General features: G+C 39.8%; 1 protein-coding gene across 1 annotated transcript; it reads right to left on the bottom strand.

Moving 5' to 3' along the window:
* Positions 1-10,091: 10,091 nt before the first annotated feature.
* On the bottom strand, positions 10,092-12,209 carry Tmsb4x (thymosin beta 4 X-linked). The gene is made up of 3 exons (XM_027946487.2): positions 12,115-12,209; positions 10,956-11,069; positions 10,092-10,534 (listed from the first exon to the last, which is right to left on the bottom strand). Exons 2-3 carry the CDS (start codon positions 11,053-11,055, stop codon positions 10,500-10,502), a joined length of 135 nt encoding a protein of 44 aa, XP_027802288.1. The 5' UTR covers positions 11,056-11,069; positions 12,115-12,209; the 3' UTR covers positions 10,092-10,499.
* Between the last annotated feature and the right edge of the window lie 14,081 nt (positions 12,210-26,290).

Genomic DNA, 26,290 nt, shown 5'->3' with positions numbered 1-26,290 from the left:
TCGTAAACAATGTCATTTATTGTAAAGGCTGATTTTCTTTAAATTAAAAGAATAATTGTGATGGCATTTTAGTTACCTCTTTACATTCCTTGTTTTAAGATATTTTAAGTGATGATATCTATGTCAGTAGAGGGGTTAAGTCCTCAAAAGGAACTTGGAAGAGATGCTTGGCAAGCCTTATTTTAAAGTATTACCACCATAACAGATATAAGAGATATAATTAACTTCAAGAACATGGATAATAGTAAAATACTTAAACAGTGATAAGCTTTGAGCACTTATTATCTTTCCTTTTAATACAATGTATTTCAACATAAGCTTATATTTATATATCTATGATATATATATATATATATATATATATATATATATATATAGAGAGAGAGAGAGAGAGAGAGAGAGAGATACAAATATACATGTATCTCTTTATCTCTATATATTTGTGTTTGTGTGTGTGGTACTGGGAATCAAGCCCAGGGCCTAGCACATGCCATGGAAACACTCATCCACTGAGCTAAACCCCAGCTCAGCTTATATAATTTTTAGAAGTGACTGTGTTTAACAACCAACCCTCATATTTCTGAAACACTTCACAAGCAGCTCTTGTCATTAGCACCATTATTAGAGTACAACTGTAGTGATTTGCATAAAATTGTTAATGGCTACTTCTGGAAAATGAGTTGGGAGGTCAGAGGAATTTTTTCCTTTAGTCTATTTTATATTGTTTATATTAAGTAAACTTATAATAGAAATTGTGTGAGGAAATAGGAAATTAAAATACATATTTATTTTTGCAGTTATTGGAGGTTAAACAAGAAACTAATAAAAAGTATTACCTAAAAAGAACAAGGAAAATCAGGCGAACGAGAAAGTACCTCTCATATCCTTTTGAGGTTTGAACTGTTACTGAATGAGGCCCATTTTGCCTCCCACACAGCATGTCTATTACTAAAATGACAGATTTTGTCAAAGAAAGTTTATTCATGACACACCAATCATGAGATAGGGTCCAAATCTCCTATCTGCTTCCCTGAGGGCAGGGTGTAGAGATATTTATGGAATAAAGAAAAAGGGTAATCTGAGGTATAAGGAAAGGTGATGGAGGCAGGGAAGATAAAGTAATTAGTGGTCTTTCTATTTCATGGCTCTTTGTAGGGCACATGTTCAGAAAAAAATGGTGGTGTTAGCATGATCTGAGGGGGAAGTTTTGTGCCCTCTCACATCACAAGGTCACCCACTGGATACCGATGCAGGCCCAAATGAAGAGTCAGTGGTTTCAACTGGTTTGAGAGGGATAAAAGAAGATTCCAAGTTTCTGAAAAACAACTCACATAATCATTACCATAAGGACCAGACATAAGAGGTGATATCAACAGCAAAGCTAATTGGGGGTATACTGCTTAGCTACATGACCTCTAAAATTGATGATAAAAGCAAGTAACTAAAAGCAAGCAAAGCTAGAGGGTATATTTAGGGTTTTCCTTGGTTTCAGAATCATATATATGTATTACGGTTAAAAATTTTTTCATAATTCCAAACACTCTTAAAAGATCAGGGCTGGGGATATAGCTCAGTTGTAGAGCATGTAATGAGGCCTTGGTTTCCACTGCCAGTATGGGAGGGGGAATCAGATGATTGTCCTGCAAAAGAAATCTAGAAGAAAGTTATTATTATTATTATTATTATTATTATTATTATTATTACATATTGCAGACTCTTCCTCTTTTGAGGACAAGTCTCCATTGAAATAGATTTTTTTTCCTGGTTTCCAAAACAAATTCATGGTCAGGGTGTCTTTAAAACAACTTTAGGGGCGAGTCATTGTTTAGGTATGTGGCCGTGTTAGCACTGGCCCCAAGATGCAGATAATATAAGGCAATTGTTATAAGCAAACAGCAGTATTTGGATGAAGACATTTTTTCCAGGTAGAAAATGGAAGAGGGCCAGGCATCCTTGAAGCTCTCTGCCTTTTTATTCCTCTCTTGGACTAGGGCTAGGAAGGTGTGTTTGACCAGTAGAACAGGTGGTGTTTGCTTGAGGCTTGCTGAAACACAGGCACTTGACTGAAGTCAAACTCACATTTCTGAAAGTCCCTTCTTGATTCTCAGAGACAGAGCAGAAGCCTTTTTCCTGTGGCACAGTTGCAAAAAAAAAAAAAAAAAACCTTGCTGAAGGCCACACCCAATTACTCCAGTTGTGTTTAGATTTCTTTCATAATGCAAGCATTCATTACCTAGCAGGAACCTAAGGAGGATCTGCCTCTACCAACCCCCAACACCTCATATCTTTGTTGGAACCCCACACAACTAATGACAAGCAATTTCTCTGACAGATCATGGAAGCTAAATAATATTTGTGGTTGATCAAAACTTATATTAAAGATCCAGTGTGATCTGAACATGCATGCTTTTTACACATATTTATCTATATTCTTTTTCTAAATTCACAACCATAACATGTGAGAATGTTGGTTGCAAATAAACCCCAATCTGTGTTGAAGATTAAAATAACAGCACAAACTGGCATCTTGAAAAAGACATTGAAAGTATTCCTTGTAACACGGTACCACTATAATGTTGAGTCCTTCAGCAGAACAAATCCACGGGCCTATATAAGCTATTTTTATTTTTATTATCATTAGTATATAATTTTGTGGGGTTTGGTGCTGAGGATTATTTCTCTTTAGTGATTTGTTTTGTCTTGTTCGTTTTTTATTCTCTTGTTTTTAATGCTGGCAAGATCAACTAAAATTGATTTCCTGAGACAGGGCCTATGGTTTGAAAACCATGTTCTAGGGTGTGGCCTGAAGCTGGGATGAGAAACAGAAGTTAAAATGGTAGTCAGCTGGGTGTTTTGGATACATCAGCTTCAAGTATTTTTTCTTAACTAAGCCTGGGCCTATGACCCAAAACCCTAACTCACCCTCATATCCTAATGAGACCCTATTTGGAACACTTGTGGCACAAAGAATGGTGGCAGGGGGCTGTCACAACTGGCCTTGGCCAAACCTAATGTCCAAGAAATTCTAGTGATACAAAGATGTCAACATGCATAGGTGTCAACCTCCAGGAGAGGAGAAAATAAATTCTAGCTGTTTCAAAGGAAGATGGTTAAAAAAAAAAAAGTCAGTTTCATTTGAGGCCGATGGTTCTTAAAATCTGGTAAATACAATTGACTTTGCCTCTTTCTAGTCTGAAGAATTCATTCTTTGCAATATGGATTGAAGACCTAAAAGGATTTCTGTTTTGCTATCTTTCTTTTCTACTGGAAAATTTTATGACCTATGACAGAAAAGATGCCCTGATAGGATGAAGGTTCAAAACAGTAGCTGCCAATGTTTGTTCTTGATGCATGCATGTATTTTTTATTTCAATTATAAAACAGAGCTTATAAAAAGCTGATTTTAAAAAGTCAGTGGAGGGCAGGGGTTGTGGCTCAGTGTTATAGCGCTCACCTGGCACATGTGAGGCACTGGGTTCAATTCGAGGCACCACATAAAAGTAAAATAAAGTATCACGTCCACCTACAACTAAAAAATATATATTTAAAAAAAGTCAGTGGAACTTTAGAGGAATACCTTAGCCATATGTACAGCCTTGAGAATTTATATTTTTTAATATATGAACTCACAGTGTTCTCACTTTCTGAGCTCAAGTTTCCAATACTTTTGACATTACAAATTGAAGGTTATATATTATAATATTTTCTTCAAAAAAATCCAATGTATATTCTTTCCTTACTTTATTTCTTTTTTGAGTTTTGGGATTGTCCTTTCATCTATTTATAATATATCTTTTTTTTCATATGGTATTTTTAACTCTCCTAAAGGACATTTCAAATTACTGTACCAGCACAATTGCTTTCTTCTATGATCACCTGTGACATTCCCTATAATCACAGGAAACATGTGACCAATCAGAAACCTTTGGTGTTCCTTCTGTTCCTTACCCCTTGTCTCCTAAGTTTTTCCACATTAGTCTTTAAATCATGGAGTAATTTTCTGATTACTGTGAAAAAGTGTCAATTATCTTCTCTCTTTCCACAAACCCACTTGTCCAGTAAAATGTCCCTGCCCATATTCTTGATCACCAGTTGACCACTTCAACCAGCCCCTCTCACACATAAAAGTAAGTCCATACCAAATCCCTAGAACTTGTGAATGTTAACTTATTTGAAAAAGAGTTTTGTTTTTTTTTCCCAGGTGTAATAAGTTAAAGAGCTTGAGATGAGACTATCCTGGGTTATGCAGGTAGGCCCTAAATCCAATACAAAGAACCCTTGCAAGAGACAGAGAAGACAGACAAGACCATCTGAAAGTGGAAGCAGACATTGAAGATATGTGGCCACAAGCTAAGAAATACCTGGAGGTACCTGAAACTGGAAGAGGCAAGGAAAGATTCTCCTCTAGATCCTTTGGAGGGACTGCGGCACTGCTGACACCTTGATAGCATGCTTTTGGTCTCCAGAACTTAGAGAACATAAATTCTGTTTCCATAAGCACCAAAGACTGTGATCATTTGTTCCAGCAGCCTTAACGAACCTAACACATGATTAAAGACCATATATTAATATACAAACCCTAGAAAAAAGCACTTCAAGCCTCAGAGAGCCCATACAAAATAATTTGAACCACTTCAAATCTATTAGCTCTCTGTCCATGTCAGTCTAAAAATGGTAGTAAGTGAACATGAAAAGTGTTTTTAATGTAAAGACATTACAAGCTCATCTTATTGACTAAGCCTAGAAATCCCAATATAAGCAAGATTTATGAGCTTCTGATAACAGCTTACTGTAACACTAATGATCTTAATCTGCTTTTTGATGACAAGTATGGACTGTTTCTTCCTTGCCCGACCTACACATGGCTACACTGCTGAACAGAAAGAGCCTACAAGCTGCCTCATGAGGACTAAATGATTTTAGCTCTGATATCTCACAGTTGCCTAAGGGCAATATTACAACTCCTTAACCAGGTGCAGCAGCCATTCACAGTCTGGTTCCAGTTCATCTCCAGCCCAATATCTTACCTGGCAAAAATAGAAGCTGGGTGAACAGTTGCTGGGTAAGTGAACCGAGGCAAGGCTTATGCTGAACATGGCTGTTCACCCATGCACATGCGCCTCTCACATCGAACTAAGGTCAGACCCAGGACTTATTTCTTTCCCTAGCAAGTAGGAAAGAGCCAGGCATGCAGTAGGTCTGCAATAAATATTTCAGAAGTAAAGAATGACTCTTTCCACTCTCCAAGCAAGTCATTGTTTTTTTTAAATTGTGCATTACAGTTGTACATAATGGTGGGATTTATTGTTACATATTCATACATGCACTTAGTATAATTATAATTTGGTCAATATCATTCCTCAGTATCTCTCCTTTCCCTTGCAAGTCATTGTTCTAAATAAAATCAACCACATGGTCTCTCTCTCTCTCTCTCTCTCTCTCTCTCTCTCTCACACACACACACACACACACACACCCATATCAGACAGACAGATATATATATCTCCTGTGAAATATTTGTTTCTAAATTGAGAGAAACACTATCATGAAGTCTCTGTGTAGTCAAAGGTAATCAGGCACTTACAGAGCTCAGTGTGGTAATGGGGAAAAACATAATTTCCTGTGGTTTGACAGTAATGTGACAGGAATAGTTCCCACTGCTTTGAATAGATCGTACACATAGCTTGTCCCTCTCCATTGACACATCAAGCCATTGAATCCTAATAAAGAAATGTGACCCTCACCCAGGCAGGTGCTATATTTAAGTATAACTTCATGTGGTCCTGACTTTGCTAGGTTCTCTGAGGAATTTCAAAATTGAGCAACCATTTCTGCTCCCCACAATCTTATGGTCTAACAGGAGAGAAAAGGTGAACAGGGGAAAGGTGAAGATTGAGAAATAAGTGTTTTTCCTGGAAATTCAACATCTAAATCACAAAATCCTAACAAATGATAGATTTTCCAAAGGCTATTAGTCCAGTTCATTCCAGGATCTTGGGCATTCCTCAGAAAGGATTGCGAAAAGATAACAGGCAAGAGTCATTTCCAATCTTTGAATGCTGATTAAATATTTTATTTCATTGTGAAGGATCAGTTGGTTTCCATTACATGTCACTCACTATTGAGCTTTGGGAGGATTTGAATGTAATCATTATTGATCCATGTGGAAAAATGTCCAAACTAAAGCAAAGAAAATATCTTAAAATTCTGAGAAATTCAAACCCCTTTAGGTTCATCATGTACCCTAAACACACAAAGAAATATTTTCTTAGCATTTTCCACGCTAGAGTTAGATGGAAAGCAGGGCTCACTGACACACATCTGTAATCCCAGCTACTGGAAGCTGAGGCAGGAGGATTGCAAGTTCAAAGTCAGCTTGGGCAACCTAGTGAGACTTTGTCTCAAAATAAAAAATAAAAAGAGCTGGGGGTGTAGACCCTCAGTGGTATAGCACCACGAGTTCTATCCCCAGTAACCCCTTCCAAAAATAAGGAGTGAGATGGAAAGGACATTTTCTAACTAATGTAGGATACACAAGAGCCAGGGACTGTGTCTTATTTGTAAGTATCTATCTGTGGCAAATAAAATACTTGGAATGTACTAGACAATCAATAAGCATTGGTAGAGTAAACTAATGATCCAGTGCTCTGGCTTAATAATATGAGAATACATAGTTTGCTCTAAGTATTGATTCAAAGTCAGCACAACCGAGGACAGTGGTGAGTTAGTGTTCAAAGCTCTTTATTTTAAAAAATATATTTTAAATTGTGCTGCATAGAATGATAGTCACATGTTCAGAGGCACCTCAAAACAAGAATGTTAAATGAAGTCTCCACCAGTCAAAGGGCAAAAAGTATGTATAAAACCATCATATGTGTCCATTACTATGAGAGGCACTTTTAGACATGAAACAATACATCATGTTTGTCGAACTGTGCCCTCAAAAGCCTCAGAAGCTTAGAGTAGGGATAGCACTTGCAAGACAATGTGACTAGAGATCTAAAACACTGTACAAATATCAAGGGAAATATAAACCAAATAAGTACAGGTTTTAGAAACATGTTTTCTTCTCAGTTTACTTCTTCCTACATCTGTGCCTTAAATTTATAATTTAGCCCTTTCTTGTTACATGCAAATAAAATATAGTTGAATTCCAAATTGGTATGTTTAATTCTCTTACTGCATTGTAAGCCATTCTTAAAAATGTAATCTAAAAAAAAAAGTGAGCATTTTGGGGAGTGGTGAGGAGGGTATTTTTCTTATTTTCTTGCTAAGCTGGAGAAGGCTACAAGGTAAATGAAGCATTAAGTGCCTTTAACCTTATTAATGTTTTGAGTTTACATTCTTGAACTAAGAGAGTCTCAAAGTCTTTTATTTTTAATTTTTGCTTGAAATATGACTTCCAAATGCAGAATTCTTCCTAGTAAGTATGAAAGTTGGCCCCATACATTTAGAAATAATTAAGAAATATATATTTTTGTGTTTTGAGGAATTAGATGCTTCTGTGAGGAATTAAATAGATCTCCCTCATGCACTTAAAGGGACAATACCTAACTGATTATAAGGGATGTAAGAGGTCCGAAAGAGCTGAGAGGCAGCCTGATGTTTGCAAGGCTTTTCAAGCCTGCCTGCCGACCACCCACTCCGCCCCCATGCACACTGAATCGTTGCACACAGCCCAAAAGCTGTGTTGTTCTGAAAGAATAAAAAAGCTTTAAGATTCCAGCCACTGAAAGACCGAAATTCACTGTTGTAATGGTTTGAGAATCTGTGAGATTTAAAAATGAAGACGGTTCTGTCCTAAAGCTGGTTTTAGTAAGCCTCTTGTTATTTTCTCTTGTTTTGTCTTTATCAATTCGAAATTTGCAGAAGTCTCAGACAAAACTGTGTGACCTTCAGCTCTTACTTAAGTTCCTTTGGCCTGTTTCCTCCAGGGTGGAAGATGCAGTAGTGAGGGTCTCCAAATGGAAGATTCTCTCATTCTAATGATAAACTTAATATTCCCTTTGTATCTGTGAAAAATACTGTCAACCCCTAGTTTTCAACTAGCAAGAGCATAAATTCCCACACTGATTCATAAATATCCCCAGCCCTTCTGGGAAGATTCTCCCTTGGGAAGAATAAAGAATCTCCCATCACATTAAAAAACAACAAACAGGCTCTCCTATCCCCCTACAGCAGTTAACTCCAACAGCCGATGACATAGGCAGAGGAGGCTGAATTTCACTGATCTCTCACACCAAGCAGCCAACATTCAGTCATTACTGGATTTCTAATCTTACTTTTTGTTTGCTGTTTTAGTTTTGTCCTCCCAGGAAAGAAAAGTCCTCTTTTCATCACTTGATCTCCTGAGTCATCCCTTTCCCTGAATGTTTTTAAACTGAGGAACACTGGAATTGTATTAATTTCTCAAAATCTTTTTTCATCTTTGCACTGTTTGAAAAATGCATGCAACAAAAACCTCTATGGGTCTGTCAGTGGCTTGGGCATTTTTCACTGGGCCTATATTCTGCCTTGTAGGTAAGAAAAGAAACTGCAAGCTTACAAGGCCAGCTTCATCTCCCTCCCGTTTTCTCCCCTTCAGCAGGCTGGGCCCTTCAGGTTGGCAGCAGCGATACATTCCCCCCCTTGCAACGCAAATAAGGGTTTCTAGCTGATGGTCTACTTGATTGTCTAAACCACAGGTACATGGTTTCCTGTGCATTTCTCAAAAGAAGTGTTAAGCAAAGGAAATGAATTTCAACCAAGTTAATAATGATCAAGAATTTGCCCCTCCCCACTTCCAAAGGGTATTTTCCTAAGTCAGCTTTTAGGGAGAAAAGGTTTGCCTTTGCATTTGCATTGTACATTTTAGCTTTGCTGATATTGAGTGAACTACTTTTTTTTTTTTTTTTTTTTTTTGTACTGGGGATCAAACCCAGGGGCGCTTTACTACTGAGCTCTATTCCCAGCCCTTTTTTTTTTTTTTTTTTTGGAGATAGGGTCTCACTAAGTTCCTGAGGCTGCCCTCAAGCCTGTGATCCTCCTGCCTCAGCCTCCGGAGAAGTTGGCATCACAGGCATGCATCACCGTGCCTGCCTACTATCATTCTTAAATGTTGTTTTGGTTTAATAAAATTGCTTTTAAAAACTCTGCACCTTTCCTTACAGAACCCAGGAACCCATTAAGGAGATTTAAGAACATTTTTTACCCCTAAAAAATTTATTCTTCATTTTCTTCTTGTATGTTTTGGCTTGGAGCAAATGGCGCAAATGAGGTCTTCACTTTTTCCCACCAGTTAAAATACTCTACTTCAGATGTTTGAGAAATTCTTCAGGTCTCCAAAAAGGCAAGACCTGGCTATCAGTCAATTCCCACTGAACTTTAAAGTTAGCACAAATGTCACGGGTGTCCTGCTTATGTCCTTTAAACTCAAACATTCATTACTCAAACCAAGAGGAAGTCCTTAATGGTTAATGCATTTACTTCACAAAAGCAACTTTAAATATTGGATTCTAATTCTAAAGTAGGTAATGAAGAAGCACATGTCACAAATTTATTTTTAAAGCAGCTGTTAAAATTCATTTTTTAGTCTCTTTACCTGATTGCTTAAATAGAATTTGCTCAATGCTAATAATTGGTTAAATAACCCAAGTTCATTTTGATACCTGAGGATGTGCTATAAATTGTCACCTTCCATCTTCTCAAGCATGGGAATAAGTTCAGGGCTGGCTTATTGAAGCCCATAAATATTTCAAACTGCATATATATTGCCAAGAACGCCCTCAAACTCCTGGGCTCAAGTGATCTTCCTCCTTCACCTTCCCGAGTAGCAGGGACAGAAGTACACTACCTTGTCTGGCTTGCAAATAAATTATTATTAAAGCTTTCATGTAACTCATACTAGGAATTTAATCAGCCCAAGAAAATGTTCTTCATTACTTAGTATACACAAGGCATTTCATGGTCCTGGGTGAAAGCCATATTTCTATGCTGTGAGGGAATTTACCAAATCCGCAGATATTTGTCACTTCTCAGAGGCAGGCCCCCCATTGCAAAGGTTTCTTAAGGTATCAAACCGCTCCCTTCAGACACCAAACAAGTCACACAAGCCAGGTTTTAAAACTTTTTATTTGCATATTAAAAAAATTGTGCATTCCAATAATTAAAATCATTTGAACAAAAAAAATGGCACTCTGATTAAACTGCATTTTACAGCCTGCAGGACACCTTGAAACAGCTTGGATCTTACTCTAGATTTCACCATCCTCCCACCCAATATCTTCCTTCACCAACATGCAAGTTCTTTTCTTTCTCTGCCAGCCAGACAGGCAGATGGGAGAGGCAGGCCTGGCCTTCGTTGTCAGTAGTTCTCGATTTTTTGATGTGAAAAGGGGCAGCACAGTCATTTAAACTTGATCCAACCTCTTTGCATCTTACAAAGTTAAACAGCTAAAAGAAGTAAAATAAGAAGGCAATGCTTGTGGAATGTACAGTGCATATTGGCGGTGCACGCCTCATTACGATTCGCCTGCTTGCTTCTCCTGTTCAATCGCTGTGACCGGAAAAAGACAAAAGAGAAAAAAAGATGGAGGCTAAGAGGACGCCATAAGAATCAATACTTTCATTTAAAACATTTTTGCATTTCACAAAAATTCTACAAGTGGTATGTAAATATTCCATAATAAAATAAAATATTTCTTTTAAATATATCAAATCAAAGTACATTTTAATAAATAAATGTATTTGTATATTAATATGGCAGGTTAAATATTCCATTATTAAATCACTAAAGCCCTGTGTTTGCTGGCTATAAACAATTTTTAATTAACCTTTCCAAACCACATTTATCATCATCAAACTGTCGGCTCCACCCCCGCACTCCCCCCCCCCCTTCTCCTTATCGCCCCTCCCATCCTCCTACCCGCCGCTCCCGCCCAGCCTTTTCGGAAGATGGGCGGAGGGTGCGAGCTTACTTTCTTTTGAAGGCAGAGGATTTTTCTCTTGCGTTTCTGTCTTCTTCAATTTCGACTTATCGAATTTCTCGATCTCAGCCATATCGGGTTTGTCAGACATGGTTTCGGAGGAAGCTGGAGGTACAAAGCCAAGAGGAAGACTGAGAAGGAGCCACCCACCCTCGCCTCTACCCGCTCAGCAATGCGCTTCTCCCCTCTAAGTTGCAGCCTGGAAACCCCCCCTCCCTCTTTCCTCGTCCATTCAGGACTAAAGGGATTCCTCTTTCTACAGGGAAAAAAAGATCCAAAAAAAAAGACCTCCCCCTCAATATTTCAAAACGTGGGGGAAGATGGCTTCAAGGCTGGATTTTTCCGAGTAATGGAATTGATCATTGCGGAATGGTAAATCAAAATCCCGTTGAACAAGTAGAGAATAACGAAGCCACTTCCAAGTTAAAATGGGGGAAAATCGAGTAAAAATCCTGAAAATGGAGCCAAGGTGGCAAAAATGTGTTTCCATTTTCTGGATGTGATCTCTCTCTAAAGATGCACGGGGTCTAGTTTTCCCCTCTCACAAAGGCTGCAGCTGCGAGCGTCGGACCACCGCCCTACGCGCTTCCTCTCTCGCGCTCAACAATGCAGCCAGCGGCTCACAAAGCTGCCTCCTCACCACCCCATAAATCAATCCTGATCTGCATTAGGGACAACTAAGCATCCTTTGCTCACACTCCTCTGTAAGAAGGACTTTCAAAATTTGACGATACAGCCCAGCCCACACTAAACCTGGACAGCCCAAGAAGGCATCGGAGGCTAGGGGGATACAGAATCGTTGAAGCTCAAGGCTCGGTAGAACGTGCGTTAGAACAAAGGATCGTTCTGTTTCTGAACTGAAAAGACAATACAGAATGCCTTTAAGGGGGAAAAAATTAAATTTCCCCCTGAACCTGCACGGCAAGACGCCGGATTTTGAGGGTTTAAAAAAAAAAAAAGTCAAGATCGCGTTCCTATTATCTAGCATCTGGAAGGGTTTAACATCCCCACGGTCCCCAAAACGACCTTCCCCCGGACTCGGATTTAGAAACGCCTTAATAGGGGTCGTAGATGAAGGGGTCGAGTGCTGGCGCCCAGCTGGAAGGGTCCCAAGGGACCAAGGAAGGGAAAAAAGGGCCCGGGGGCTCACCGGAGCAAGACGCCTGAACGAGAGAAGTCTGGTCTGCGAAGTGACCGCCGCCGAGTGTCGGGCGGGGCGCGGCGCACGCCACTATATTGGCGCTCCTATGTAAATGAGGTGATGTCACCCACGAGCCCGCTTAACTCTTTCGCGCCGCGTCTCCGGAAAGGCGTCCGGAGGCCTGTGGGGCGTTTGCCACCCTCCCCCACGCCACGCGCACGATGTTCACCCGCGCACCCTAATACAACGATAGCGGAAAAATAAAATGAGCAAATGCCCATCCTGCAAATCTTCTTTCATAATTTATTTTCCTCCCTTAAGTTTCATTATATCATAATGAATTTTTTCAACAACGGTCCTAACGGCTACGGCGGACTAGCGCGTGGTAACTAAGGACCCTGTTGGTACCTAGGGGTACAGGCATTCCTTTACCGTTAAACTGGCTTTGTTTGCTTCAAGACATCCTTAAGCTAGGGTGCCAGTGACCCTCACACAAGGACCTCGCCCGCTGCAGGGGTACGATCCTCTGACTCAGCTTTTAGACCACAGGAGGGCCTTGTCCCCACCCGGTCCTCTTTGTCTTCCTCGCCTGTGTTCTCCCTTGACTTGGGTGGAAAGTGAAGAAGCCTTAAAGGATTTTTTTTTTTTTTAAGTTTCATCGCTGTGGCATCCATATTTTTAATTGCTATGATTTTTGTGAGCACTCAAATCAAATAACCATAGTATATGCTGAGAACAAGGTAATTTGAAATTTTATAGAGTACAATGCCTCCCCCTTAAAAAGATAAGTCAAGTTCAAGCTCTGCTATTGACTTGCTGCCTGACAATGAGGAAGTTCTTTACTTTCCTGTTCCTTATTTTCATAAATTATAAAAGCGATTGCTAAGGAGGACCGTGTTGATTTCTGAAGACTACAGTCCCATTATTTCTAATATCCTCAGGTTAAATTAAAAGTTGAACTCTGTGTTTTGAAGGGGACATTTTCAGCACTTGGACATTTCCGAAGTGCATCTGGAAAATGGAAGATTTAGGTAGAGAAGAACAGCTTTCAAAATGGCACCTGTCTTTGTGAGTAGCAGTGACCCACTTGCTCCTGAAAATTAGTTAGAAATCCCATGTCCTGTGCCTGCAAATGGCTTGTGAAATGAAAAAGTCTCATTACTTATGAAAAGGCCTCCTTGTGATTATTTCTGAGATTCAAAGCAGTGTGCAAAATATTTCTTCTCCTTTTCTGTGTCCTGAGGAAATGTTTCAGAAATCCTGCGCTATTCACTTTTATGGTAGAGGCTTTGGTCTCACTGGGGATCAGCATCGATTATTATATAGACACTTAAATGTCACAGTAGGAACAGTTAGGACTTCCCCATTTCTTGTCTACTTGACTTCCCTTTTCCTGGGGAGGAAGGGGGTGGGGGTTGAGCAGGGCAGGTGACCGTCTGGTTCCCCAGTTAGTACTCTGCTAGGTGACTGGCTGCCTTCCTGCCCTCCAAAAGGGGCCCAGGACCTGTTTCTGTATGCATCAGATGTCACCTCTCTGGTAACACGTTCCTATCATCATTACCCTATGTTGACTGGCCTGGGAGTCTACTTCATTGTTGGAACACAGAAAAGATCGTACACAGTGACTTTTTGGCCTGTTCTACTGGCAGCTGCAGTCACCATTTCTGTCAGTCCTGTGATTCCATTTCCTCTCACCCAGCTGCTGTAGTAAATTCTGTTTTTCCTCCCCACGCTTCCTGAGAACAATGGAATGCCACTATCATCTCCTTGCTGCTTCTGCAAGGACTTTGCCTTAGGAAGGGCTACCCCTTACAGAAGCCACGTCTCCAAAAGAGATAGAGGAGCAGAAATTTGTACACATCTGGAGAAATTTTCTAGTTGGTTACAAACAGCCTTCCATTGTGTGTAGATATTGATAGAAAGAGGGCCAGTGGGTAGATAGAAAGGGAAAAAGGGAGGCAGCTTGCTGAAGTTGTAATTGGCCTTGACTTGCCAATCAGTAAAGGGAATGGAAAGGGAAGGGTGAGGTAAATAAAGGGAAATGCAGACGAAAGGAATACTCTTAAAAGTTGTGTGAATCTAATCATATTAATTAATTGTTCTGACCTGAATTTTCTCATCTGTAAGATGGGTTAATCTCAGTATTTACCTCCGTGGGTTGTGGGAGGATTTAGTGCTTGGGACAGTGTGAGGTTCTGTTAATTAATATTCTCTTTGTACCTTTATTATTATTTTGTGGTACTGGGGATCAAACCCAGGAGTGCTTTACCACTGAGCTACATTCCTAACCCTTTTTGTTGTATTTTGACACAGGGTCTCAATAAGTTACTATGGCTAGCCTTGAACTTACTATCCTCCTGCGTCAGCCTCCTGAGCAGCTAGAATTACAGGTGTGTGCCACTGTACTCGGCATATCATTATTATTATTTAGAATGGAAATTTGAGAAGAAAATAAAATAATGTATGTTTTGGTGTTTGGAATTAATTAAAAGTTTTAGATCTTCTTTCATAGAAATTTAGTATCCTATTATATAGTATTTCTACATAAATAATATATGGCTATATATTGTTTCTCTGATAAAGTATCAATAAAATGTGACCTTGTATTAGTTTTACTGCAAATAAAAAAAACAACATTCCTTGCTTGATGACTTCCAATAGTCGGTCTCCCAATGTAATAAGAGATTTACATTCATTTTCTTCTTTCATGCCCAACAAATGAGGAGAAATTTACAGATGGAGAAACTGAGGCTTCATCATTGGGATTACCCAACAGGTAGTCACTCTCTATTATTTTTGCTAAGGAACTCATAAAAGCCTCCACCTCTAGCCCCTGAGCCTATACCTGAGGACCACCAGAAAAATGGGAGAGGACAGGCTGCTGTTTTCCAAAATGCCTAGTAGATAACACTTGTTCAATAAGTATTTATTATACTGCTTTCAGTTGACTTTCTTAGGTAAGGAAGGTTCTTGAACCCGCCTCCTGAACCTGTGGCTTTAATAACCTTGCTTTCTTCTCTAGGGAGTTAAATCCACTTAGTATCCACATGCCAACCTTAGGGAAGCACCATTTATAAGTGAGTTAGGATGTGCTGGCCATAACCTTGGGTGGGAGTTTTAAATCCTTATTTGAAAGACAGAGACAGAGAGAGGCAAAAGAATTGCCTACTAACTAGGCTTTTTGGCACACACCTGTAATCCCAGCAGCTTGGGAGGCTGAGACAGGAGGATCATGAGTTCAAAGCCAGTCTCAGCAAAAGCAAGGAGCTAAGCAACTCAGTGAGATCCTGTCTCCAAAATACAAAAAAAAAAAGAATTGCCTAACAAAGGTACTTGGTGACTTCAGGTTGCACAATGTGCTCTGACTGCAGGGCTCATCAGGGAAAGATATAGGGAAAGACGAACAAGAGTCCATGTGGCAATTGCCCTGCCTTCCTGGGCTCAGGGCCTCAGCGCCCTATGAAAAATGTGCAACAGAACCCACATGGAAGGGTGGCCCCACCTTCAAGCCAGTGTCCCCTGGAATCAGGAAGAAGGGTTAGGAGACACTGTTTTATTTTGCTTTCCAGGGAGGGCTGAGGCCAGAGTTGGAGCTATTTTCAACTATAGGGAAATAGCCATTAAAGTCAGCATTCATGAAAATGATTTCTGTTATTTTTAACCTATTTCATTTCACGCACAGCACTTACCAGAACAAGAGGAGAAGGAAGAAGAAGAGGAATGGAAACACATGGGGACAACAGCAAATGTCCTAACTCTGAATTCTCAAGCCCAGGTCCCTTTGTCTGGGTTCAAGGCCTCCTAAGTCTCCCCCACCTGCCCACAGCCACATTCCCCTGGGAGCCCTGCAGTCTCCATCTGTTCTTTCTGGTCTCCTTTACAACACAGCCTCCTTCCACCAGCTGGAATCTAAATCCCCTTAAAAACACAGCCCGAGTCCCTGTTAATAACAGGGAGTGGAAAGAAGAAAGGAGGAAAAGGATATTTAGCGCACTGGCTAGATTTGTACCTGGGCTAAGCCCTTTTATACAATGTCTCAGTCAATTCTCATCCCGCACACTGTACTAATCTGATTTTATTGCTAAAGAAACTGAGGCTCAGAGAATTTAAGTGACTCGCTCTAGATCAAACTCCAGTTCTATTTTACAAGTCTCCATCCCTTCCACTGAGACCCATCTCTGCCTTCTGGTTAGCTGAAATAGGTCTTTCTCCAGGATTACCACCATGTCAGCTCCACGTTGTTCTCAGTACCCTGGAACAAAGGGTTCCCCTGTGAGTGTGAAAAAAATGACTGGAGATAACGGGGAAGCCAAGAAGAGTCCAAGAACACCCGGTCAAATGTTGAATGTGGTGCTGCAATTGTCCTGTTCCTGTTATTGATCTGATGGAATCTCAGAGCCAGTTTCCTTTCTGTGGCTGGAGTTCGCCTCGGCAACATCCCCTCCAAGTGGTTACTCAGCCTATAAACAGCCAAGGGATGATTTCAAAGGCAAAGAATATTTGAGTTATACAGGGGGCAATGAATCGCTCAGCTTAGCAGGGGCTTGCATAGGATGAGAGGTGACAGGGAATAATGTTGAGAGGCAGGCAGGGCCAGGTTGTAGAGTAATAATAATACCAATCAGGGCATAATTATAGCAGTGATAATAGCAAGCTTTTTTTTTTTTTTTTTTTAGTTCCTTCCACACACTGGGGAGCTTTCCAATGCAGGATCTCCCTAATCCTTACATAATGGAGGACAGAGGCACCTTTATTTTCCTCACTTTGAGATAAAGGAACCCTAGGGAGATTAAGCAACCTACCCAAGGCCACACAGTGACAGGGCTTGAACTCTGGCTGGTTTGGAATCTGCCTCCTTTAAATATTACATTTTTTTTCTAGAAGCCTACAGTCTGTCGACTTTATTCTATAGGCTTGATAGAATGAAACTATAGTCCATCTTCATAGATCATCCAGTTTAATGTCATTAAAAATTTAAAGCAGGACTGAGGGTGTAGCTCAGAGGTAGAGCACATGGTTAAAATGTTTGAGACCCTGAGTTCTATTCCCAAAAACAAAAAATGGGGGAAAAAGCCTTTAAAACATAGATACTATAATAACATATCATGTGCATCAAATATTTACTTGCCCCAATTTTCAAATTATTTCACAGAAATTCAATCTTGTCTTTTGGCCTCCTTCTACACAGACAATGCACTCAGATTAAAGGTATTTTTGTCATCTTGAACAGAGGTAGTTTCCTCACAATTTTTCACCATTTTAGTATTTTCCTCAGTAGTCATTCATATTTATTTCTATAATGTTTAAAAATCAGTGGGTCAAGTAAAGTCTTGAAAGGGAAGGCATTACATAGTTCTTTTTTTAATATTTATTTTTTAGTTGTAGTTGGACACGTTACCTTTATTTATTTATTTTTATGTGATGCTGGGTCTCGCACATGCTAGGTGAGTGCTCTACTGCTGAGCCACAACCCCGGTCCCCCAACAGTTTTCTTTTCTTTTTTTTTTTTTTGAGAGAGAGAGTTTTTAATATTTATTTTTTAGTTTTCGGTGGACACAACATCTTTATTTTATTTGTATATGGTGCTGAGGATCGAACCCACGCCCTGCGCATGCCAGGCGAGCGCGCTACCGCTTGAGCCACATCCCCAGCACCCCCCCAACAGTTTTCTGTGTTAAAAAATGATAAGCTTTTTATTCCATTGTAAAGTAGATGTATACTTAGGAAGTAACAAGTGTTCGTATATTTTAATGTACTTCTGTGGATGTCAAAACTTTTTTATAAAATATAATTCCCAGGTCATCAACAGAAGGTGGTAATGACATTATGGTAAGAAAATGGAAGTGCATGTAATAGATAATTGGTTCAAATATGAGGGGAAAACCTACGTAGGCTAAGAGCAACCTTTTGGGCTGACCCTGAGGTGCCTGACTTAGTGCTCTGTTGCCACCATCTTGATATTCTTCATAACTTTGAACAAAGGTTCTGCATTTCCCTTTTGCATAGTGTCCCCTGAGTTATGAAGTCAGATACTTCTTCTCAGATACTCCTTCACTGTGTGTGCCAGTGCCACTGGGTTCTCCTGGACCAAGAATGGGTCCATCTACTCATGTGCCCCTTCCTCTGATCACAGTGACCTCCCTCATCATGGCCACCAATGCTGCCCAGGTGTGGAAACATCCTTCTCTGCCTAGTTCAGTTGAGAATGTGGTGGCAATTTTCAAAAGGGCTTTTCATTAGGAAAATAAAGGAAAACACACTTAAAGCACAAAAACAAATGGGATTTGTAATCACACTAAAGTCTAAACGTGCATGCACTCTGGTGGCACAGCTTAAAGGCCACATGGTCTTGGTCCACTTCCCATCCCTAGCCCACATTGGAGGAGGCAAGGATACTGGATCAAGGTTCTCCAGCAGAGCTTGTGGTACCAATGCCAGTACTGGTGATTTTTCATCCCTTTCTCCATTTACTCTCCACTTGAGGCTTAACCTTGCTGACTCAGGACTGAGCTATGCCTGTGCACAGTGTGAACGCGCGCGTGCGCACACACACACACACACACACACACACACACACACGCACCCCTTGCTCCCCAGGAAATCCTGGTCTTTTGACCTGTGTGAGAAAGGAACTTCCCTGAATAACCTCCAGTGGTTCCTTTTCCCAGTTCTTGGATGCCTCATCCTGATTTTGCAGTGAGAAAGATTGTGAGCCTGCTTGAAAGGTTTCTGGGCTCCTCACTTTTAACCCCTTCCTTGTGCTGGAGGGTCAGTGTGGTTGTACACAATAGATGGATGGTTCAGCATCCAGCAAAGCTTCAATCTGTGCCCAGTTACCCTAGGAGCTGGTGACCTTTTTTCTAGGGCTCATGAGAAGTGCATACAGTAGCTCTCTTCTTTTCTGCCAGGTTATTATTATTTTTTTTCTGTCCAAGGGTTACCTGCTTACTTACACATCAGAATAGACTGGAATATACTAAGGCCAATGAAGGAGCAAGCTTTTTCCAGCATCTCTATCCATTTTCCCAGCTCCCTGCTGCCTATACTTACATGAGCCATCCCAGGGGAAGAATTCCAGCTTATAGATATTACCTTATATTTTGGAGTTTAATAATTCTTTATGTAATACAACTCATATTAATCTAGTGTTTGTGAACTTGGTCAAGACGTTTTCTCATCTATTATGTCGTTTTATCCTTAAAGGACCTTTGTGCAAATAAAGAGGCTAGGTAAGAGTATTTTGCAGAGGATGAAATTCCGCATAGAGAGGTTAAGAGAACTGCCCAAGGGTGGTCATTTGATTAACTGAGCCAAGACTACAAACCAAAACTCCTTGTTTTTAACTGTGGCTCCTCTTCCTTTGGGCATGGTTTTAGGTGCTAAAGCTCATGGTATTCATACTTCAGGAGGAAGACTGTACATCTAGGATGGGAGGGGGTCAAATTCAGTTGTTCATGAAGCTCAATCATCAATATTTTACCTAAATATAGAATGGTTTATCAATGCTGGAATTGTTCCCAAAGCTCAGCTAACAATAGTACACCTGATTTTGTTGTGGTAGTGGCAGTTGGTGGGGATAGTCACTCAAGCATCCATTTCTCAAATTTGAAATTGAATGCTTGGATTCCAAAGATGAAATTTCCTCACTCAGGAAAATGACTCTCTCTCTCTCTCTCTCTTTTTTTTTTTTTTTTACTACTTATGGTACTTGGCACAAAGAAATATCATATACTTGGACTTGAATCTTTTTGTTTTTCTACCTATATACAGACATGGACACAATTTTGGTTTGGGCCATGAAGAAGTGTTTTAGTGTCTGAATTTTATATTTTGCATTCTATGAGTATTTTGCACAAATACCTTACTTTTATAGCTAGAATACTGTATTTTGTTTTATGTAATACAGAATTTGGTTAGTCTTTGTTCCTTGTTCTTAGTAGGTAGCTTATAAACCCTCACAATTTCTCAAATGATTGGAGTAACATTTTTATTCATGGTGGGCTCTTTGGACTATGCCTGATTATTTATGATAATGAGTTGCTTTACTGGTGGATAGTTTATGCTAATAGGATGACTAGGATGTGAGGCTGGCTAGGCCAGAAAGACCAATTATGTGATTAGAGAGGTGGGACTTTAAGCCACATGATATCAGCTTAATCTCAGGGAAGGGAAGGGATGGGAAGGGGAGGGAAGGGGAGCTGGAGATAGAGTTCAACCATATAGCCAGTAATTTTTACCAATCATGCCTTTTTAATATGCTTCAATAAGAATTCATGACACCAAAGCTCAAATACATTTCTTTGTTTGACAATACTCTTTGAATATTGTCCCACTTTGATTCTGGGATATTAGCACAGCCCCCTGGATGACAGAAGCTTTGCACTTGGAATGCTCCCAGAGTACACCCTGTGCCTTTCTTCTTTGGGCTGATTCTGCTCTGTTTCATTTGCAACAATAAAACTGTAAGGGGAAGCATAACACTTTCCTGAGTTCTGTGAGTTGGTTTAGCAAATTATTAAACCTGAGGATGGTCATAGGAACCCTTGAATTTTTAGCCAGCTGGTCAGATGAGAGAGTTTTCCTGGGACCCTTGAAGTGTGACTGGTATCTGAAGTGAGGAAATCTTGGGGACTCTGTCCTTAACTTGTGAAGTTGGTCTTAACTCTGCATATTTACAGAATGAAAAAGTGAGGAAAAACTCATACTCCCATTTATTAACCAGTGCCAGATGCTTTGTATCATTTGCAATAATAATTGTTATTTGAATAAGACTCCAGAATCCAGAATAAATACCTTTATTGAAAGATATTAAACATTTATTAAAAGATCCCTGATGGTCCTGCTTATCTTTTATAGCATACATAAAAAGAATGCAACTCTGTTGATCCCTTATGCTTAGTTTAAAAAATAATCTTCATTTGTTCAACAAATACTTATTGAGCAACTAGTTTCTGGTAAGAGTGTTCTAGGAGCCAGGGATATCTTGATAAACAAAACTTCTGCTCTTAATGATATTACATTCTAGTGGGATAGAGAGGAAAAATACATATTTTTTTAAAATGAATAATGTGGATAGTATACTAGAACACGAATATGAAAAATTGAAGCAGGCAGAGGAGAAATAGCAGGAGTCTATATGTAGGAGCGGTGGTCCAGGTAGGCTCCATTGACAAAGTGACATCTGAAGCAAGACTCCAGGGAATGAAAAAGTGACATCTGGGGATGGCATGCCAGGGAGAGGTCATAACCAATGGCAAAGCCCTGAGCAAGGATCACATGCACAGCATGGCTGAAGTAAGGAGAGTAACAATGATCCAAAGATGCACAAGATATGATGTCAAATGGATAAAAATAACTTCATTAAAGTTTGGGATGGGTGGTATAAACATGAGGGACTTTGTAGGCCATTTTAAGAGCCTTGACCTTTCCTTTTTGTGTGAGTTAGGAAGTCTCTGGTAATTTGCAATGGGAGAAGTTCCATGATATGATTTAGGTTTGAAAGTGACCACTCTGGCTTTTGAGTTGAGAATAGACTAGAAGAAGGGAGAGTTCTTGGGTGGTGATTGCAAAGTTCAGGTGAAAGATGGACCCAGATGGGACAGTAGTGTAGGGATGAGTGGACAGATGCTGCATAGAATTTGAGAGTAGAGCCAAGTGGATTTGCTGACTTATAGGATTCATAGGGGAGAAGAAGTGAGTCAAGGATGACACCACAGATTATGGTCTTCCATGGAAGTAGGGAAGGCTGTTGGGGGGGGCACTCAGGTTTTGGGGGGTGGAAGTTTTGGAGCTTAATGGGACGTAAGACATTTGATTTGCCAGGAAAGCACAAGTAGACAGGTCAGGAAGGTTCTTTTTTTGTTTTTTTGTTTTTTTGGTTCTGGGGATTGGACTCAGGGCTCTCAACCACTAAGACACATCTCCAGCCCTATTTTAGTTAGAGATGGGTCTCACTGAGTTGCTTAGCACCTTGCTGTTGCTGAGGCTGTCTTTGAATTTGCAATCCTATAGGTGTGTGCCGTGCACCCACTCAGGAAGTATTTTAATGAAGATTTTTGTTTCTCTTCTTCCCATTCTTCCCACCTCCTCTCCCAAAGGCAACTAGGGGAAGAAGAGACACAACTTTCTATGCCCTTTACTTCTGGTGAGAACAAGAGCTATTAGGATGAGTGTCACTGCTTGACACCTACTGGGTCTTTCATGCATATCCGTTGGATGAAAGAGCTTTACATTATATACTAAGAGAAATTTGAAAGAAACAAAACCAAAACCAAACTGAATTATTCTGTGAACAAGAATGCTAAAACTGGGCTGGGGTTGTGGTAGAGTGCTTGCCTAGCATATTTGAGACACTGGGTTCAATTCTCAGCACCACATAAAAATAAATAAAAATAAAGATCCATTGACAACTAAATATATATATATATAAAGGTCCATCAACAACTAAAAAAATTTAAAAAAAAATGCTGAAACTTTGAAGATAGGGTGTAAACATGGGTGATAAGGAATGGAAGGACCAGTGCTTTGTGTCAGGAGAGAGGTACTATTTGCTTTTTGTTTTAAATTTCTACAACTTTAATATGTTGTTTCCTTTCTTAACTAGGACCCATTTTATTGTTTAATTTGTAATGTACACCATGGTTTGGAATTACCAGATTGTTTTTAAAAATTTACTTTGGCATAATTTCAAACTTAAGGAAAAACTGCACAAATATAACAATTAATTCCAGCAAGCTTTTCACTTGGATTCTCCAATTAATATTCTGTCACATTTTTTAAAATATGTATTTTTTTTTAGTTGTTGGTGGACACAATACCTTTATTTTATTTTTATGTGGTGCTGAGGATCAAACCCAGTGCCTCAAATGTGCCAGGCAAGTGGTCTACCACTGAGCCACAGCCACAGCCCACATTTGTTTTTTAATTCTACCTACCTAGTTACCTATTTTTTTCTAAACCATTTTAGGATAAGTTGTGAATACAACACATTTTTATCCCTGAACACTGAGTGTACATTTACTAAGAGCAAGGACATTCTCCAGGATGGCCTTGGTACAATTATCAGTGCCAGGAAATTTCCTTTTGCTGCAATACAGCTATCTAATCTAAAGATCTGCTTCCAATTTTGTCTATTGGTTTTGATAATATCCTTCCAACAGTTTTTTCTGGTCCAGATTCCAATCCAGGAGCATACATCACATTCAGTTGTCATTTCCTGTCAGTGTCTTTTAATTTAGAACTTCCTCAGCCTCTCTTGGTCTTCCATAAGGCTAATATTTTTTAAGACAGCCCAGTCGTTTTGTGGAATATCTTTCAATCTAGGTTTAACTGATGTTTCTTCATGATTCGATTTGGGCTTTCTCTTTTTGGCAGGCATACTCTGTTAGAGATGCTGTGACCTTCTCAGTGTTTTGCATCAGGAGGCACATGAGATGTTAGTTTGATCCATTATTGGGAATGTTAACTTTGATCACTTGATAAAGGTGTTATTTGCCAGGTTGCTACCCTAGAAAGCTTTTTTTTTTTTTTTTTTTTTGAGGCCTGCTCTTTAATATGTCTCTATTTTCTATGTGGCGTGGTTATTTCAGTTGTCTTTACAAAAAGCCCTTAGCTCAGTTATGAGGGGATTATTTGCAGCCTCCATAGAGTGAATTACTTTCCACAGCATGAGCAAATGCAAATGAGATTCCATGTGGAATGAAGGACACAGAGAAACCACATCAGCATCATCCTCACTTACCAGAAACTCAGCTGACATCTGAGAAACATCAGAGTATTTACCTTGCAAAAATCATTCCAAAGATTTTTTCACAAAGCAGACTCATTTTTTACTAAGCACTAGAGAAAGGGGCTGTTGATGACCTTTTCAGGGGAAATGAAAAACAACAGGGCTGATGTTTCAACCTACTCCCTGAGGCTGAGCATAGCAGGATGTCACTGTATCTAAAACACTGGGCCACAAAGTTGGAGGCATCCTTCTGCAGCACCGTGCCTCAGTGTTTATAGGCTCAATGGGTTTTCCGATAACCTGACAGGTAGTAGGAATTTGATTCACATCTGTTTTAGCTGAGGAGACTCTCCTTTCCTTTTAGCCTCCTGGGGGGATTGGGTCAAGCAGTTTGGGGGATCCTTGCCAAGAATTACAAGAAGAATGACCTATGGAGACCTTGCTAGAGTCAGGCACCACCCTGAGTGCTTCTGAATTCCCCTAGCCACCCTGTTGGCTGGGTGTAATAGACACTTCATTTTTTTGCAGAAAAAGAAACTGGGGCCCAGGGAAGTAGCATGCCCCAGGCAGCTCAACTAGTAAGTCCAACCATTTCATGCGACAGTCTCAAGTTTTATTTTCTAGCATTTTCACTTTCCCCTTCAAACACGGAGCAGCAAGTGAGGAGAAGGTGAGATCTCAGATACTATAAACATTAAATCAGCCATTGACAAAGTCAAAACAGCATATATACATATATAATTTATAATTATATATTACAGATAAATATATAGTATAGATAAATAAGTATATAAACATGTATGTTGCTCTGACGGGAAACACTATTGTTTGTAGTGATCAGTTGTATTGTTTTATTGCAGCCTCTCCAAACCCCCATGAACTTGGTCTTAAGGATGCTCATTTTATAGATGGATCAGCCAAGGCTCTAGGCATCATTGTTGGCAAGCAGTGGACTTGGGATTGTATCCAGTTCTATCTGGTTCCAAAGTCTGGGCCTCCAAGCCCCTCCTCACTGAGCCAGGATCCAGGCAGGAAGATGCCCCTGTAGGGTAGGCTTTCAAATGCAAATCAAACGAGGAGGCCCTCACTGTTCCTTTCAGACCAACAAAAATGAAAAGGTTGAGTAATGCCTGCCTTGGCCAGAATGCAGGGAAAGAAGAGTGAAAGCAGTTCTCACGTATCCTTGTTGGAAGTCTAAATTAGTGTGCACTTTTCAGAGGTACCAGGGGCATTGACAATCAAAAAGGCATTTCCAATTTAACCCAGTAGTGCCACTGTTTACATTTTATCAACAGCCTTACTTTAGACACTTATGCAAAGGTATGGATGTGCGTGTATGGACATGTTTGCAAATACGTATTTTCCCCCCATAGCACTGTAGATGGAGCGAAAGATAGAAGAAAGCAGAGTGTATATGTATATTTTGAGAATGGCAATTTGTAATTTGTTCTTTTTATATACACATGACAGTAGAGTGTATTTAGACATATTATACATACATGGAATATAACTGCCTATTCTTGTGGTTGTACATGATGTGGAGTTACACTGGTCATGAGGTGGAGTGTATAGTAATGAGGAGATTAAGTGCATGATAGAACATCAAACAATGGAAAACCATAGGGGCCTCAGAAAAAGATGAAGGCAGATTTATTCATGGTACTATATTATACTATGTCCGAAGTATATTCTCAAGTAGAAAAAAAGGGAACCTCATAAATAGTGTATGGCCTTCTCTGTAGAATTCAAATATAAGTCAGGTGTATAGAAACAATTTCCAGAAGGGAATTTTAAGAACTGTTAACTAGAGCTTACCTCTGGGGAAAGGGAATGGAAAATCCATTTTACAAAATGGACATTTTTTCCAGAGGCAGATATTCCTTTTCTATTGGTTTTAAATATTGTTTGTGTATGCTCCCATTCAAGCATCTTTTTAAAATATATTTCTTTTTATTGTAGCTGTACATGATACCTTAATTTAATTTATTTATTTTTATCTGGTGCTGAGGATCAAACCCAGTACTTCATACATGGGAAGCAAGCGCTCTACTACTGAGCCACAATCCCAGCCCTCAAGCATCTTTTCACAAAACCAACTCATAGGTGGTTGAGTGTGCCTTTGAAAGAAACAGAATGTGACCCTGGGTTCCTGGTTTCTTTAGGAAGAAAACACCTTTGGAAGGAAGTGAAACTCACCACCCAGACACAGGCCCCAGAGGCAGCCAGAGGAAGGGGACTTCCTGCTTATTTGCAACTGAAGGAACTTGTGTTTTTTTTTTTGGAAACAACGCCTTTATTTATTTATTTATTTTTATTGGTGCTGAGGATCCAACCCAGCGCCTCACAGGTGCTAGGCAAGCACTCTACTGCTGAGCCACAATTCCAGCCCAGAACGTGTGTTCTTAAATGGGCAGGAGGATGGTTATTTTCAAGTCTATCACTCTTACATCCTGAAAT

The sequence above is a fragment of the Marmota flaviventris genome, chromosome X, assembly GCF_047511675.1.
Source record: "Marmota flaviventris isolate mMarFla1 chromosome X, mMarFla1.hap1, whole genome shotgun sequence".
Lineage (NCBI taxonomy): Eukaryota > Metazoa > Chordata > Mammalia > Rodentia > Sciuridae > Marmota > Marmota flaviventris.
This window is presented reverse-complemented; position numbering and strand designations above follow the sequence as displayed.